This window comes from Ahaetulla prasina, chromosome 3 (assembly GCF_028640845.1).
Source record: "Ahaetulla prasina isolate Xishuangbanna chromosome 3, ASM2864084v1, whole genome shotgun sequence".
NCBI lineage: Eukaryota > Metazoa > Chordata > Lepidosauria > Squamata > Colubridae > Ahaetulla > Ahaetulla prasina.
This window is the reverse complement of record NC_080541.1, coordinates 85,145,151-85,162,959: the sequence shown is the minus strand read 5'-3', so window position 1 is coordinate 85,162,959 and position 17,809 is coordinate 85,145,151. Positions and strand designations below refer to the sequence as shown.

At 39.3% G+C, this 17,809-nt stretch overlaps 2 protein-coding genes across 5 annotated transcripts in view; both read left to right on the top strand.

The window, feature by feature from the left end:
• Positions 1 to 17,809, top strand: part of LOC131194381 (leukocyte elastase inhibitor-like) — a 54,056-nt gene that overhangs the window by 24,003 nt on the left and 12,244 nt on the right. Inside the window, exon 1 of one of the 3 annotated variants that reach the window (XM_058175291.1) lies at positions 4,180 to 4,429. The exons of 1 other annotated variant lie outside the window; for it this stretch is intronic. The gene's annotated coding sequence lies outside the window, so the exon portion shown is untranslated. Of the gene's footprint in view, positions 1 to 4,179; positions 4,434 to 17,809 lie in introns of those variants that run through there. One more of the 3 variants, XM_058175288.1, reaches the window with a different exon arrangement.
• LOC131194380 (leukocyte elastase inhibitor-like) lies at positions 4,298 to 16,339 on the top strand. 2 transcript variants are annotated; one of them, XM_058175284.1, is made up of 7 exons: positions 4,298 to 4,433; positions 4,644 to 4,828; positions 6,183 to 6,320; positions 6,684 to 6,801; positions 7,154 to 7,296; positions 8,698 to 8,865; positions 9,612 to 16,339. In XM_058175284.1, exons 2-7 carry the CDS (start codon positions 4,661 to 4,663, stop codon positions 10,014 to 10,016), a joined length of 1,140 nt encoding a protein of 379 aa, XP_058031267.1. In that variant the 5' UTR covers positions 4,298 to 4,433; positions 4,644 to 4,660; the 3' UTR covers positions 10,017 to 16,339. The 2 variants fall into 2 exon arrangements, with proteins under 2 accessions (XP_058031267.1, XP_058031268.1); XM_058175285.1 differs by having other exon boundaries at positions 4,397 to 4,433; positions 4,762 to 4,828.

Sequence of the window (17,809 nt, the reverse complement as noted above, 5' to 3'; positions counted from 1 at the left end):
CTTTCCTTCCTTCCTTCCTTCCCTGCTCCTCATTCCCATCTACTTCCTTCCTTCGCACTCAGGGAGAGACAAGGGGAGGGGGAGAGATTGGCAGCGGCCATGGCTTTTCCACATGTGGTTGGTCCTGGTGAAAGGTAAGCACTTGCATGATGCAAAGCTGGGAGAGTGCTGATCTTCAACTTGGTAGTGCCATCTGGGCTGGAATGGGTCAGCCTTAGATCCGTGGGGCTGTCCTGGAGCCAGTGAGGTGCTGTCCCTGCCACTTCAGGCCTATCCCCTGGGTGTGCACATAGGAGGTGATGCACGTACAGGGGCAGGAGCCCTGGGTGAAAGAAAAGCGCTCCGAACACCCAGAGAGTGGGACAGCGAATGCCCCTCCAGGGCAGCCCCACGGATCTAAGCCTGACTATGTTCCAGCCCGGATGGCTGCCACCAAGTTGTGATATTTCAGTTTTTCCTTCTGATAAATCTACGGACATTTCTAAAATTCTCTTTGCACTTTGTCATCACAGGGTACTGAATGTAGATTAATGAGGAAAAAATGAATCTAGAATCAGGCTGAAGCATAACAAAATTGACAAAAGTGAAGGGGATCTGAATGTCTTCTTAAAGCACTGTAGATAATATTTATAATTGTAGTGAACATACACCCTTTATTATAAAGGATAGTAAACCTTTAGATTTATTTCATCATGTTGCTCTTGAATTTTCCTCTGTAAAAGAAAGGTATAAACAATTAACAATTAAACAAATAAACTATTTTTAATCCTTGTGAACTTCCTTCAGATTTGCCCCTTTTTTCTGTTTGTCCTTTTATTTTTTCCAAGAAATAAAGTGATTACTGTATCTACATTCCATTTCTCTGGCAGGTGGTTGAGAAACGACCCAAATTTTCTGAAAATATATTGGAGGTGGTGAATTGGAAGGGATCTTGTAGGACATCTAGTCCAGCCCCCCACACAAGCAGGAGACCCTACACCCTTTCTGACAGATGGCAGTCCAGTCTCTTCTTGAAAGCTTCCAGTGGTGAGGCTTCCACAACTTCTGAAGGCAAACTGTTCCATTGGTTGATTGTTCTCACTGGCAGAAAAGTTCTTCTTATTTCTAGGTTGAATCTCTCCTTGATTGGTTTCCACCCATTATAACTTGTCTGGCCTTTGGCTGCTTTGGAAAATAAGTTGACCCCCTCCTCTCTATGACAGCCCCTCGAATATTGGAACATGCTATTATATCTCCCCTGGTCCTTCTCTTCATTAGATTAGCCATGCCAAGTACTTGCAACCGTTCATTGTATGTTTTAGCCTCCAGTCCCCTAATCATCTTTATTGCTCTTCTCTGAACTCTTTCTAGAGTTTCAACATCTTGTTATAGTGTGATGACCAAAAGTGGATTCAGTATTCTAGGTGTGGTCTTACTAAGGCTTTATAGAGTGGTATTAGTACCTCACTTGATCTTGATTAATTCCTCTGTTAATGCAATCCTAAATTACTTTGGATTTTTTGTCTGCCGCTACAGACACTCTTGGCTCATATTTAAGTGGTTGTCCACTAAGACTCCAAATTCCCTCTCACAGTTACTGGTATTAAGCCTGGTTTCTCCCAATCTATATGTGTACTTTTGGTTTCTCTTGCCAAGTATAAGACTTGACTTTTCTCTATGTTGAATTTTATTTTGTTAGTTAGGGCCCAGTGTTTAAGTCTGTCAAGATCCATCTGGATCTTTGAGCCTATCATCTATGGCAATGGTCTCTAACCTGTGGTCTGCGGACTACTGGTAGTCAGTGAGAAAATTTTGATGGTCCTCAGAGAAATCTTTGCATTTCTCTCAAGGGCCAAAGTTCCCACGCCACTCACGCTTCAGCACTTTGACTCCCAGGAACAGGATGGAGTCCTTCAGTCAGTTAGCTTGGCCTCCTGTCAATGGAGAGAAGCACCTGGGTCAACCCTAGCATTGCTGTCCATTGCAGCTAGAAATTTCAAATGTGGCCAGTTGAACGTTTCTCTTGTAGTCAGCCTAGATGCTAGATTGGCCCTCTGCAAACTCTTGTCTCTCGAGGAGCGCTCGTTGAAGCAGCACAGGAAACTTCGGTCAAGCTCCTCGAGAGATGAGAGTTTGCAGGGGGGGAGATCTAGTGTCTGCAATGGACAGCAAAGGTAGGGTTGACTCTCTCTGCTGTAGTACTTCCTGGACGCGGTTTACTACTCCAACCCCAAGCAGTAGGAGACGAGGGCTGCCTTGGCACCACCAGCTGGTGCAAATATACTGCAGCGAAGGTGGAATCTGATGCCGCACAAATGCAAATAGCGCTTTGCTCCTGTACCATCCAGCCATCACTACTGCTGCTTCGGCCTGCTTAGGCCACCATCACCACCCGCCACAACAGCACCATTACCTCGTTCCACTGCACCACCTGCAAAGTTGCACATTGCATGTCCCACCCCCTATTGAGGAGATTTCCAGCCCCACCAAGGGCAGGTCCCATATTCCAGAGCTGTAGTTGTGACAGGATTGGCCCTTTGGTCATCCCAGAGCAGCTCCTCCACTCAGGTGCATCCGGATGGAGGAGCTGCTTTGGGATGACCAAAGGGCCAGTTCTGTCACGACTATAGCTCTGGAATATAGGACCAATTTTCCCACCAACGTCAGCAAGCCACCATCTGCCTGTCTTCATTTTCCTTCACTTAGATTGACTAACCTTCTGGAGAGAAGGAACACAAAAGAGGTTTGCAGACTATGTGCTTGGACCAGGCACTTTCTCTTGGGCCTCCCACCTGGATGCCCTGCAATAGCAGACAAGTAGGCCCGAAAGGCGGCTGAGCCTCCCCCTCCCAGTGGTCTGTGGGATTTAAAATTATAAATTTGGTGGTCCCAGAGGTCCAAAAGATAGGAGACCCCTGATCGAGGGTCTTGGCTATTCCTCCCAACTTAGTGTCATCCGCAATTTTGAGAAGTTCCCCTTCTATTCCCTCATCTATTCCCTTATCTAAATAGTTTATGAAGATATTGAAGAGTATTGGGCCTAAGATGGAACCTTCTTGTACCCCACTGCTTACTTCCCTCCATGTAGATGTAGTACCCTTAAGGACTATGTGTTGAGGATGGTTTGTCAGCCAGTTACAAATCCATCTGATGGTGATGCTAACTATCTCACTTTTTTCAAGTTTACCAAGATGTAGGTTGTGGTCTACCTTGTTGAACGCCTTGCTGAAGTCTAAATATACTATGTCCATAGCATTTCTCTGATCTACTAATTTTGTCGCTATGTCAAATAATGAAATAAGATTGGTGTGATCTGTTTTTAACAAACTGTGCTGACTTCTAGTTATTACTTTACTCATTTCTAGATGCTCGCAGATGTTTTTTGATTATTTTTTCCCAGTATCTTCCCCTGTATTGATATTAGGGTGATTGGTCTGTAGTTTCCTTGGTCTCTTTTTTCCCCTTTTTTGAAGATGGAACCACATCAGCTCTATTCCAGTCCTCTGGGAGTTCCCCAATTCTCCAGGATTTTTGAAAGATATGGTACAGTGGTTCTGATATGACATCTGCCAGCTCCTTTAGAACTCTAGGATTTAATCTGTCAGGTCCCAGTGAGTTATATTCATCAACATTAGACAGGTGTTCTGTAACCACTTGTTGTGTGTGCTTATTTTAACTTTTATTTCTAGTCTATCTTTTGCAGCTATGTTTTTGGTAGGTGGAACTATAGTTTCTTTTTTGCATGAAGACGGATACAAAGAATGAGTTAAGAAGCTCTGCTTTCTCTCTGCTCCCTGTTAACTTCCTTTGCTGTTTCCTTGATCTTTTTTCTTGTTATTTATAGGTTGAAAGAAACTTTAATAATTATATTTGACTTTTGTTTCAAAACTTTGTTCCTTCTGACCCTTTGCTTTTCTCTCCAGAAGTTTAGTCAGTCTAAACTTGACTTGCTGACAAGACTACATATATTGGAGCCTTTGAGAGCAAGTTCTCTTCTGCAGGTTTCTCACCCCCTTCTGGCTTCTGCTGCTGCTTTCGTTTTTCCTTCCCTCTCCCCCACCCCCGCTTTTCCCCCTTCCCCCCTCCTCTTCGCTTCTCCTCTCCCTTCCTTCCTTTCAGTTCAGCGAGTTTATGCAACGGGGGTGGGGGGTGGGGGCGGTCTAAGTGCGTTTACTGGAGGCATTGTGCTGATGTGAAGAAACAGATAGCAACCCCACCCTTCCTCCTACTCTCGCTCCTCTGAAGCCTTCCAACTCTCCAAGCCTGCCTGGTTCAGATCTCTTCCCCTACCAGCCGGTGAAGGTCAGAGTCCCAAGGCGCTACCACCTCGCCAGTTCCAGAACCCCCCCCCCCGCGCTCCCTTCCTTGCAAAGTCAAGACCCGGGATCTGTGCGGCTGTGGCTCTGTGCGCATCCAACTCACCTTCAGCATCGCCGCTGGTCTTCTCTCGGCAGGTAAGGGCGGGTCCCGCGGCCGTCACTTGTTGTCCTTTAAAGCTTGCGCTTGCTCCCCGGTGGTCGTTGCTCGGGATTGGTGCTCTGATTTTAAAGGTGGCCAGAAGTAATTTTCTTTAAAGTAATTTTTCTTTCTTTCTTTTCTTTCTTTCTTTCTTTCTTTCTTTCTTTCTTTCTTTCTTTCTTTCTTTCGTTTTGCTTGTTTTCAAGCTTTCCCGTTCGTCGCTATGGATAAACTGGCTGATGCAAACTCGCAGTTTGCGCTGGATCTTTTCCAAAAGTTGAAGGAAGCCCACCCAACCGGCAACGTTTTCTTTTCTCCGCTCAGTTTATCGTCCGCACTGGCCATGGTCGTCTTAGGGGCCCGGGGTAACACAGCCTCGGAACTCTTGAAGGTCAGCAGAGATTTTTCTGACATGTTAGTAGGACTGCTACGAGGAATTGTGGCTCTTTTGTAAGTAGAGTTGTATTTTAAGTGCTGAATATTGTCTCTAGTTAAGGGATGAATCATTGTCTTAAAATGTCTTAAGTAAATGGCCAGATTTAGTTAGGACTTCCAAAAAGTTAGTAAGACACAGGATCAGTAATTCTTTTGTGATTTACTCCAGAGTTTTACTAGTGATCTGCTGAACAAACAATTTTCAAGAGAATAAGGGTGATAGATGATAAAGATGATAAAGATAGCTAAATAAGTGATATTTAGGTAGCTACTATCATCAGCTAGCTAGCCAGATGATGATGGAGGGAGGGAGGCAAATGGAGAGATGGAGAGACAGAGAAATGATAGAGATGATGGTGAGAGAAGGTAGGAAGGTGATAGATAGATAGATAGATAGATAGATAGATAGATAGATAGATAGATAGATAGATAGATAGATAGATAGATAGACAGATCCAATTTTCTATCACTAAAGTTGGCCTATTGATCAGTAGTTCTTGGAGCTGTATGTTTAACTGACAGGATACACTCTGAGAAAGTTAAGTTTGAAAACCCTTGGTTTAGATTTTCAACTTATAGTCCAACCTGTGTGGAATAAGGATATAGGAACAAAATTGATATACAAAAACATACAAAGAAGTAATGCTCTATTTTTTTCGCCATGCCTCAAGCAAACTCAGCATATAGACTCATGACATTGTCGGCTATGCTGAAATTTTCAAGCACCCAATTACAGTAGTAGGTTGTGATAAATGAAAGCAACACCTCTTTCCTCAAAAATGTTTAGCCTCTATGGGAAATTAATATTTTGGTTTCCAAAGGACAGAGTGTCAGCCCCTCATACTAAATGTACAAATGGGAAATAAATAAACATTTTGATGCTCTCCATTGCATTCAAAGGAAACGTTGTCTAGAGGGTTCTTGCTATTCTTTATCAAAAAATCACTTGTTATGAAAATCAGACTAACATTCAACTTTTTCCTTATCCTTATCAGTTTTTTTATCAGCTTAGTCACTTTCCTAAAACAGAATATATGGTAAACACATTCAGGCTTTGGTAAATCCCTAATTTTTTCTCATATATGTATAACCCATCTTATTAATCTTATATACTGTATGTGCTTCTTTTACAATGAAACCTAAGTTTGCAGAGAATGGTCCATCATATTACTTGTTTATGTATGCTTTCTACCTGTGAGTATGTAGATTTCTGAAACGTTTCCATTGTTCTTGGACAAAATTATTTGTGCACTAACCCTAATTTCACTGTTCTTATTGGTACTAAGTTAGCACTTATCTTTTCCATGCAGACACTTCATTTTGATGGTGTTGAAGACCTTTATTCAGTATTTCACACGCTCAATGATAAAATTAACGGAAGCAATGCACCTTATATATTGAAACTTGCTAATAGGTTGTATGGAGAAAAAACGTTCAACTTTTTGTCTGTAAGTAGATTGCTAAATAAATAAAAATAATGTATGGGTCATCAGAATGGCTTTATAGATCTATTTCAAATTATATTAGACTATGATATTCATCAATACAGTTATTCTTTGCTTTAAGTGAATCTTTAATCTCTCTTAATTAGGTCTGCTATGGTCAGCCCAGCCCAAAGATGATACAGTAAGATCCACTCATATCCACTCATATCCAGTAATTTATTTTCTTACACCTAAGAATCTTGCCAAAGGAAGGTTATAGCCATCTAACATACTATATCCTGAGAGATTCCAGGACCCTGAACCTCTATTTTATAATGTTATAATTTATTTTATCATTTATAAATATTATATGTCTCATTTTACTAGGATTTCTTGACTAGCACCCAGAATTTGTATGGAGCTGAATTATCCGCAGTAGATTTCTCAAATGCTCCAGACAAGGCAAAAAAGGAAATTAATCAATGGGTTGAACAGCAGACTGAAGGTGAGATTTTTTTAAAAAAATTAAGAACTATAGTTTTATTTTTTCTTGGGTCTACATGATAGTCAAACCCTTACTTTTATTTGCCATAATGCTGCCATAAAAGAATTGATAAAAGAGGAAGCAAAATAATAGTTTGGAACACTTAATCTTACAGAATGGGTTCTTTTTGTATACTGTTTAATAAGGGATCTAGTTAGCAGCATGTAATTTGAGAATAATTGCAGAGCAGAAATTTACATTTAAGAAAATAAAAATAGAAAAGTGCATTTTCTATTAATCTCATTGAACTGGTAATATTATTTAGGCCTCAGGTCCTTGCACAACTAATTAACAGTGAAATTTCTTCATGAAGGTAAAATCCCAGAGTTGTTGTCTGGAGCATCCATCAATCATATGACTAAATTGGTTTTGGTGAATGCTGTCTACTTTAAAGGCAACTGGGCAAAGCCATTTAAAGAAAAAAATACTAAAGACAAGCCTTTTAGACTAAATAAGGTAAATATTTTTTTTGTCTCTCTTCTGTAACAACAGGTTGTTGTTTTGACAGATGTAGCAATAGCCACTCTCATGAAGAATAGAATAGAATAGAATAGAATAGAATAGAATAGAATAGAATAGAATAGAATAGAATAGAATAGAATAGAATTTTTTATTGGCCAAGTGTGATATGCTCTCACTGTACATAAAAGAAAAGATACATCCATCAAGAATCATAAGGTACCACACGTAATGATAGTCATAGGGTATAAATAAGTAATCAAATCATATTAGGAAACAGTCAATATAAATAATGAGGATACCAGCAACAAGGTTACAATCATACGTGGGAGGAGATGGTTGATAGAACGATGACAAAATTAATAGTAGTGCAGACTTAGTAAATAGTTTGACAGTTTTGAGGGAATTATTTGTTTAGCAGAGTGATGGTGTTCGGGGGGGGAACTGTTCTTGTCTCTAGTTGTTCTGGGGTGCAGTACTCATTGCATCATTTTGAGGGCAGGAGTTGAAACAGTTTATGTCCACGATGGGAGGAGTCTGTAAATATTTTCACAGTCCTCTTTTTGACTCATGCAGTATACAGGTCCTCAAGGTAGCAATTATTTTTTCTGCAGTTCTAATTATCCTCTGAAGTCTGTGTCTTTCTTGTTGGGTTACAGAACCTAACCATACAGTTATAGAGGTGCAGATGACAGACTCAGTAATTCCTCTGTAGAACTGTATCAGCAGCTCCTTGGGCAGTTTGAGCTTTCTGGGTTGGCGCAGAAAGAACATTCTTTGTTGTGCTTTTTTGATGACGTTTTTGATGTTAGGTGTCCATTTTAGGTCTTGAGATATGATAGAACCTAGAAATTTGAAAGTTTCTACTGTTGATATTGTGTTGCCTAGAATTGTAAGATTTTTTTTAAGCATTATCAAGCTTTTATGATAGCACTAAACACATGATCCTAAAGTATTTATAGTCATGTTTTTGAAGCCTTATATCAGTTCCTTTGAGCCTAATCACTAGTTACAAATCTCAACTTTCCCATAAATTAAACATAATTCCATTCTGAAATGTTTTTGGGAATAGTGGGTCATTTGCCTATGTGCAAATGACCCACTATATACATGAAAGAAAACAATAAAGCAATTTTTATTTATTTTATAGTATAGGTAGGTTTTTTCCCTTGGTTTTTTTTTAAAGTTGGTTTAGATGCTCTGTTTATCTTACCTGGAAATGAATTTCATTTACTTTAATAGAGTTGTATCATTCCAAAGAACAGCTATATATTAATATAGTTTTGCAAAGTTTCACTTCCCAGAACTAGTTCTATCAACTTTAGCATGTACATACAGAACCTTTATTTCTTTGTTGTTTGATAAGCTCCTCACTGTAATATTCTTAAAATAATGCAGAGAGAAAAGAAGAATGTGAAGATGATGTTTATGAAAGAGAAACTTCCTTTTCGTTATATCCCTGAATGCAAGTGTCGTGTGCTGGAACTGCCATACAAGGGAAAGGATCTTAGCATGATCATCCTTTTGCCTGACAGCATTGAGGATAATTCCACAGGCCTGGAACAGGTGATTATATTGTTTCTTGCTATTCCTATTAAATTATTGTCCTAAACAAAATTATTCTAAATATGACATGGATACTTGGTAGGATCACCCATACGCATAGACAAAGTTGTGGTTTATGTGATGCATTGAGTGGCTCCACAGTGAAGTTCTGAAGAGAGGCTGCCTTATCCTGGGCATCTCCAGAAAATACATAATACCTAATAACAGAATTGGAAGAGGTCTTGTCCATCTGTAGGAAACCCTACACCATTTCAGACAAATGGCTATCCAACAATCTTCAAGAGTTCTCTGCCTTTTTGTACCAGACACTATGAATCCCTAATCATCTCGGATGAAAGAGTTAAAAACAGATTAGATCTGGATTAGATTTAAATAGTATCTTAAATAGTAAATAGTTAGGTATCTATAAAATAAATGCTTTTTATTGGACAAGACAACCATTGTTTTGCATGAAAATACTTTTTTAAAAAATCTGTTTTTATTTTGAAAGTTTATGCTATAAACGCTGCATTATTTTTCTTCCATCTGAAAAACTGCAAATAGTTTAGCATGAGGCAGAAACTGTTTTGCACTCAGTTAGAGAAATTCAATATCTGGGGTAGAGAAATGTGCTCCCTGGCTCTGCAAATGCATTCATACTGAAGTCAGAGATGTTCTGTTTTTCAGCAAGGAGTTTCTCTGTGCTGAAATGCAAATATTGTGGCACAGTGATGCAAATGATTACTTCTCTTTCTTTGCCTTTTTAGCTGGAGAAGCAGCTTACTTTGGAAAAACTGCAAGAATGGACCCAGCCTGAAAATATGAATTCCTGCATGGACGTCTATATACATCTACCTAAATTTCAGCTAGAAAAGAACTATGATCTTGAATCTTACTTTGCAGCACTGGGGCTAGTAGATGTGTTTGACAGTGGCAAGGCTGATTTGTCTGGAATGTCAGGAGCTCAGGATCTCCATGTGTCTAAAATTGTCCACAAGTCCTTTCTGGAAGTAAATGAAGTGGGCACTGAAGCAGCAGCAGCTACTGCTATACCCGTGGCTTATTGTCGGCCCATGGAGGAAAATTTTAATGCTGACCATCCTTTTCTATTTTTTATCCGTCATAATCCAACAAACATGATACTTTTCCTTGGTAGATTTGCTTCTCCATAAAGAGTATCATAAGTCATAAAACCAACTTCCAGCCTCCTATAATATACATGTTTCTCTGCCTGCTTAGGGGAATTGTCATGAACAAGTTGGGTTCCTCCACATATTTTCCATCTTCAATTTTCTTGAACTCCTGAGTCTGTTAACAGGTTTTATGTGTCACTTTGCTCTGAAGGGAAGCTATCTCTAATCTAAGATATTCAGGTGTGTTTGACTGGAGTTCCTTTAATTTCCAACTAGATAGGAATTCTTGGAATTGTGGTTTGAGCTGTTTGGAAGCCACCAGGCAAGGGGCAGCTACTGTGCATTGTATTTGTAAAACGAATAACACATGAATTATTGGAATAAAGTTGGCTTTCATTCAGCATAAGTGTCTTTGATCCAGACTCCTTTGTTCTTGAAAATCATTGATAATATAGAATCCAGCTCAGTTCAAATCCAAGGCAAACCATTCAATATCACAGTAGTTCAAGTCTATGCCCCAACTACTGGTGCTGAAGAGGATGAAACTGACCACTTCTGTGAAGCCCTACAGCACCTTGTAGAATTAACACCAAAAAATGATGTCCTTATCATCATGGGGGATTGGAATGCTAAAGTAGGAACCGGAATAACAGGCAAGTTTGGCCCTGGAGTACAAAATGAAGCAAGGCACAGGCTGATAGAATTCTGTCAAGATAATATGGTGGTCATAGCAAACAGTCTTTTCCAACAACCCAAGAGACGACTCTACACATGGACATCACCAGACAGTCAACACAGAAATCAGATTAACTATGTGCTCTGCAGCCAAAGATGAAGAAGCTCTATACAGTCAGTAAAGACAAGACCAGGAGCTGGTTGTGGCTCAGATCATGAGCTTCTCATTGCAAAATTTAGACTTAAATTGAAGAAAGTAGGGGAAAGCACTAGACCACTCAGATATGAACTAAATCATATCCCTGATGAATATACAGTAGAGGTGACAAATAGATTTAAGGAATTAGATCTGATAGACAGAGTGCCTGAAGAACTATGGACAGAGGTTCGCAACATTGTACAAGAGGTAGCAACTAAAACCATCCCAAAGAAAAAGGCAAGAAAGCAAAATGGTTGTCTGAGGAAGCTTTACAAATAGCTGAGGAAAGAAAGGAAGCAAAAGGCAAGGGAGAAAGAGAAAGATACACCCAGTTGAATGTAGAATTCCAGAGAATAGCTAGAAGAGATAAGAATGCATTCTTAAATGAACAGTGCAAAGAAATAGAAGAAAACAATAGACTAGGGAGGACCAGAGATTTATTGAAGAAAATTGGAGATATGAAGGGTTTCATGCAAAGATGGGCATGATAAAGGACCAAATAGCAGGGACCTAACAGAGGCAGAAGAGATTAAGAAGAGGTGCCAAAATTATACAGAAGAATTATACAAGAACAAGCTTAACATTCCTGATAACCATGATGGGGTGGTCACTGACCTCGAGCCAGACGTCCTAGAATGTGAAGTCAAATGGGCCTTAGGAAATCTGAGCAACAACAAAGCTAGCGGAAGTGACAGTATTCCAGCTGAGCTATTCAAAATCTTAAAAGATGATGCAGTAAAAGTGCTACACTTAATTTGCTAGCAAATTTGGAAAACTCAACAGTGCCACAGGATTGGAAAAGATCAGTTTACATTCCAATTCCACAGAAAGGCAATGCCAAAGAATGTTCAAACTATCGCCCCATTGCACTCATTTCACATGCTAGTAAGGTTATGCTTAAAGTCCTACAAGCTAGGCTCCAGCAGTATGTGGATCAAGAACTACCAGAAGTACAGGCAGGATTTCAAAGAGGCAGAGGAACTAGAGATCAAATTGCCAACATACGCTAGATCATGGAGAAAGCTAGGCAGTTCCAGAAAAACATCTACTTTTGCTTCATTGACTATGCTAAAGCCTTTAATTGTGTGGATCACAACAAATTGTGGCAAGTTCTTTTTTTTTAATACAAGTTTTATTGGTGTTTTAAATCCCCCCCCTCCACATGGACACAATTCATGAACAGAGTATTGAGATTGTCTTATCGTATACATTTCAAAATATTCAAATATATTTTTCTTAGTTACAATTTTTGCCAAAATATTCTTTTTTCCCCCTAGTTTTTTATTCCTTTCCTAATATTTCCTTGATCATTTTATTAAATCACATCTTTTTTCGCCCTTCGTTTTCTAATTTCTCCATTTTTATTCATATTCATTCCCTTTCATTCCTTTTTTTTAACTATTTCAATTTTTATTCTTCGAATATTTTTGGGGTTGTCTTTCCTCCATTTCCTTTTCACAGCAATCTTTTCTTCTCCTTACACTCCTTTCCCTCCCTCCTTTCTTCGTACCTCCTTTCTTCTCCCCTCCTCTCCTACTCCTTCTCTACTTCCCTTTCCCTTCTCCTCCTCCTCCCTACTTTCTCTCTATCTAACCTTCTTTCCTACACTTATTTCCCTTACCTTACCTCCTTTCCTCTTCCCTTTCTTCTTTCTCTCTCCCTCTTTCTCCCTTCCATTTCTCTCCTTCTTATCTCTCCATTGCTGTATCTATTTTCAATATCTCTAATGTCCAGACATCTGCAATTCTCTCATTTATTACACATATTTTTCAAACCTCCTCTCCTATATTTTAAACCTTAACATTGTCTTCATCTTATTCCATTTATATCATAGTCAATTAGTACAACTTTCCATTTCTTTTTTCTTAATATTTCTATTCAAGATTCAATACTTATTATTTTCTTCCAACAATGTACATCATTTACTAACATTTCAATTTTATTCCCTTTTACATCTTAAATTTCAATCATCTTAATTTGTAAACCGTGCCATTCCAAATTTCCTCTGCTGGGTTTTCCATTCTTTTATAAATTTAAAATTTTTCTTAATCATCAACTTCAATTTTTTCGCATTCCATGCATTGTCCAACACACACAAAAAGAAAAAAAAAGAAAAAGAAGGAAGCAAATCTATCACTACTTTGATTTCTTTTCTTTTATTCATTTTTCTCCTATTTCTAACCATTTTCTTTCAGTCTCTCCCAGATCCCATCTCTTAATATTTTTCTCCCTTTCTTCCCTTCTTTCATTTTCTTCTTTCTCTCTTTCTTGTTTCCTCTTTTCACTTTTCTTTTACTCTTTTGATGTACCCCCTCAATTTTTCTCTATTTCCTCCTCTTCTCTTTAATCTTTCACTGCTAATCCCAGTGTAATCATATGTTTTTTCACTGTTTTTCTCACTTTTTAAATTTTCCTTCTCAATCTTTTCTTTTTCATTCCCCCCCCCACCTCTTTTTTAAGGTCTTTCCCTCTCTCCATTTTTATTTTTTCACTATTAGTCCCAATATGATCATCTATATTGTCCTCATTAATTTCTTTTCTAGCATTATATCTCATAATTTCCTCATTTTCTCTTTTTTTATTTTTAAGCCATAATTCTGCTTGTTTATTTCCATTAATAGACTCTCGGACCATCAAAAGCATCTCCCAGAATTCCTCCCAATTCTCCATATTTTCAATACAAGGAGAAAGACTTTTTAAATTTATTTATCTTAATTTATATATAGTCTAAATTCCAGTTTATTACTGTTGGAAGAAATATCCATCTGGGTTCAGTTCCAAGTGGGGACAAAGACACTGGAAACATGGAGGCTGCTTGGAAAGATGGTTTAATGGTGGTCAGGATCACATGGCTTGAGTTCCTGAACAGAAAAGGGCCCGAGATCCTGTGTGCTCCCTGGTTTTATGATTTTTCTGAGCTTTGACCTTTCTGGGGCACAGGAAGAGTATCCTGATTGGTTGTCAGACTCCCAGGGGGTGGGGGTCTTAGCTAGCCTTGCTGGCTGTCTCTCAAGCTTGCTTGAGCCTTGCCATGTGGTGAGTTTCAGTTGTATTGTGTTGCAAATCATGGGGGGATTGAGTGAGCTTGGTTGAAGCCTTAATTGCCCATTGACAAAGGTGGGGAGAATGAGTGAGCTTAGCTGAGGCTTTTAATGGCCCATTGACAAAGGTGGGGGGGGGAGTCAGGAAGTTGCAGGGAGCTCCTTTGTCTTTAAAATATGTTTCTCCATTTCTCATCCAGGAAGGTATAATATTCTGCTTTTTAAAATATTTCCTAGAATATTTCATTCTTCTAGGAGGGGGGTGGGTGCTAAATTCCTACATTACTTTAACTTAGCCCAAATTCAAGTCTCTTTTTTTTTTTTTCTTCTTTGTTTCTGGAAGAGTCCAATTCCAAAATATTTTAAAACTGTTTCAGTTTAAGGATCTGTTCCACTCCCCCTTTTTCTTTTACAATCTCACGACAGCTGTTAAAACAACTTCTTCCTGATTTTCCCAGTTGATCTGGATGGTGTGATACTTTCTTTCCTCCAGCAGATGTCTCTTTCCAATTCACAAATGCTTCAGCAACAAAATGTTCGTTGTTAATCCACAAAGTTTCTTATTCCATCCTAGTTCTTTTGTTAGCAAACGATGTTTTCTTTCAATTTCCTGTTCCTTTTAATATTTAATCTCTTCCAAAGCCAAATTAAAATTCAGATGGAAAGTCCTTTTGGGGCTTTAATTACAAAGTTCCATTTTACTTTTATTTTCTTCTATTTATACTTCCACATGCCAATTTAGCCACTGATTTCCAATTAAGAACTTCTTTTAAGCTTTAATAGATTTTCTTCTTACCTATGGTATTGGCAAATCACTTTTCCGGTAAGAATACTCCGTTCAATTGCCTCTCTTGCTCCAATCTTTTGGTGTGGCTGCCCCAGCTTGTGACAGCTCTAATGGCTGTTTTCCCATGCCACAAAGTCAGAGGCTAATGTCAGCGCTCCAAGGAATTTGCCACTTCCCTGTTCGCACTGATCCATGCCTCCTTTCTTCGCTGTCTTTCCAAGACAGCTATGGTCCATGAAGGACCCCCAAAACGATTGGAATATTGCCGTTCCTCCGGAGCCCTGGGGAATCGCCATCCCGCAGCGGCCTTGGCCATGCCTTCTCTCCCCTGTGGCAAGTTCTTAAAGAGATGGGAGTACCAGATCATCTTATTTGTCTCTTGAGAAGCCTATATGCGGGTCAAGAAGCAAAGTGAGAACTGGACATAGAACCACTGATTGGTTCAAAATTGGAAAAGGAGTCCGGCAAGGCTATATACTGTAGCCCTGATTATTTAACTTATATGCAGAGCATATCATAAGAAAGACAGGGCTAGATGAATCAAAAGTTGGAGTTAAGATTGCTGGGAGAAATATCAACAACCTCAGATATGCAGATGATACCACTCTAATGGCAGAAAGCGAAGAGAAACTAAAGAGCCTCTTGAAGCGGGTGAAGAAAGAGAGTGGAAAAGTTGGCTTGAAACTCAATAGAAAGGAAACTAAGATCAAGGCATCCGGCCCTCTCAATTCCTGGCAAATAGATGGGGAAGAAATGGAGGTAGTGACAGATTTTATTTTCCTGGACTCCAATATCACTGCAGATGGGGACTGCAGCCAAGAAATTAAAAGACGCTTGATCATGGGGAGGAAAGCTATGGCAAATCTAGACAGCGTACTAAAAAGCAGAGACATCACTCTGCCAGCAAAAGTGTGTATAGTCAAGGCTATGGTTTTCCCAGTTGCAATGTATGGCTGTGAAAGTTGGACCATAAAAAAGGCTGAACGCCGAAGATTTGAGGCCTTTGAACTCTCGTGCTGGAGAAGACTCCTGCGAGTTCCTTGGACTGCAAGAGGATCAAACTGGTCAGTCCTAGAGGAGATCAACCCTGACTGCTCTTTAGAAGGCCAGAACCTGAAGATGAAACTCAAATACTTAGGCCCCCAGTGAGAAGGAAGGACTCACTGGAGAAGAGCCTAATGCTGGGAAAGATTGAGGGAAAAAGAGGAAAGGGATGACAGAGAACGAGGTGGCTGGATGGAGTCACCGAAGCAGTAGATGTGAGCTTAAATGGACTCCAGAGGATGGTAGAGGACAGGAAGGCCTGGGGGAAATGTTGTCCATGGGGTCGCAACAGGTCGGACATGACTTCACAATTACAACAACAATAGAATCCAGAAAGTGACTTCTTTTTTGTTCTTAAAAATGCAAAACAATTTGGCACTTGTCTTAGTAAGTATCTTATGAGAAATTATGGCACAACTTTTCTTATCATTCAGTAAAAGCAGAATTGTTCACATATTTCACTAGTGACCTTATTTCACTAGTGACCTTAATCTACCTTAATCTACTTTTTGTCCGCATTCTCTCTCCTCAGTAAATCTGAACTACATACTGTTGTTCATCCTTCAGGCATTCATTTTATTGAAGGCAGGTGTGAAATAAAGAAATTCTAATGACATTTTGAAGGGGTTGTTACTTCGACAATTCAGTTTAATTCATGTTACCTGGATGATTTAGAGCAGGGGTGTCAAACTCAATTTCATTGAGGACTGTATCAGGATTGTGTTTGACCTGGGGGGGGAGGGGCCATGGCCAGTTTGGGTGTGGCCAGCTTGCCATCACTTGTGTTGAGTGGGGGAGGGGACGCCTGTGATAGCCCGAGTTCTCTGCCAGTGAAAACAGGCTCCTGAGCTCTGTTTTATGCTGTGACGGTTTCCTGCAACCCACTGCCAGCAAAAACAGCTCAGGAGGGCCGCCTGCAACCCTCCTGAGCTCTGTTTTCACTGGCAGAGGCACCATGGACCGGTCCTTCACTGTTTCCAGGGCTATCTATAGATGGGCCCAACAAAATGAAATCTCAGGAACACAGTATAAGACTACAAACCAAACAACAGAGTACTTACAATATTATAACTGAAATCTTTTAGCAAAATGGAGACAGTGATGTATTTTAAATTAACTTTATTTTCACAGTTTCAAAAATATTTTCTCAAGTTACATTTCAATTATAAGGAGGTTTTTTTCAGTTTAAGGTGCAAATTACAGACTGGAATACATCAAGCTCCAATTAAGGACACAAGTCAAAATTAGGCCTTTCTAAATTCTAGATAGTAGATACTATCTATAATTATAGTGACCATGCACCCTTTATTATAAAGGATAGCAGTCCTTTAGATTTAATTATTTCATGTTTTGCTTTTGAATTTTCCTCTGTAAAACCAAGTTATAAACAATTATTACCATTTTTAATCCTTGTGAACCTCATTCAGGTGTGCCCCTTTTTCCTGTTTGCCCTTTATTTTTTCCAAGCAATAAAGTGATTACTGTATCTACATTCCATTTCTCTGGCATGTGGTTGAGAAGCGACCTCGAAGGATGATTTAGATGTCAGAGCAATTTCTAAGAATATACTGGGGGTGGGATATTTTTTCCCTAACAACAAGACTACATATATTGGAGCCTTTAAGAGCAAGTTCATTCCAGTAGGTTTCTCACCCCATCTAGCTTCTGCTGTTCCTGACACTTTTGGTTTTCCTTCTCTCTCTCCCCCCCCCCCCCACTTTCCTCTTTCCTCCTCTCCTCTCCTCTCCTCTCCTCTCCTGATGGATAGATGATAGATAGATAGATAGATAGATAGATAGATAGATAGATAGATAGATAGATAGATAGATAGACAGACAGACAGACAGACAGACAGACAGACAGACAGACAGACAGACAGACAGACAGACAGACAGACGATGTACTATAACTAAAATTGGCCTATCCATCAGAGGTTCTGGGGATTTTATTTAAACTTACAGTTTAAACTTACAGTTATACTCTATGGCAAAGTTTGAAAACCTTTGGTTTACCTTTTCCATGTATAGTTGGCCAACCTGTAGGAAATAAGGATATTATTATTATTATTATTATTATTATTATTATT

Excerpts from the sequence above, each read along its gene's own strand:
- LOC131194380 (XM_058175284.1), top strand. The coding sequence starts at position 4,661 with ATGGATAAACTGGCTGATGCAAACTCGCAGTTTGCGCTGGATCTTTTC. Across the intron at positions 4,829-6,182 it reads CAGCCTCGGAACTCTTGAAG|ACACTTCATTTTGATGGTGT; the intron begins GTCAGCAGAGAT and ends TTTTCCATGCAG. Across the intron at positions 7,297-8,697 it reads AGCCTTTTAGACTAAATAAG|AGAGAAAAGAAGAATGTGAA; the intron begins GTAAATATTTTT and ends AAAATAATGCAG.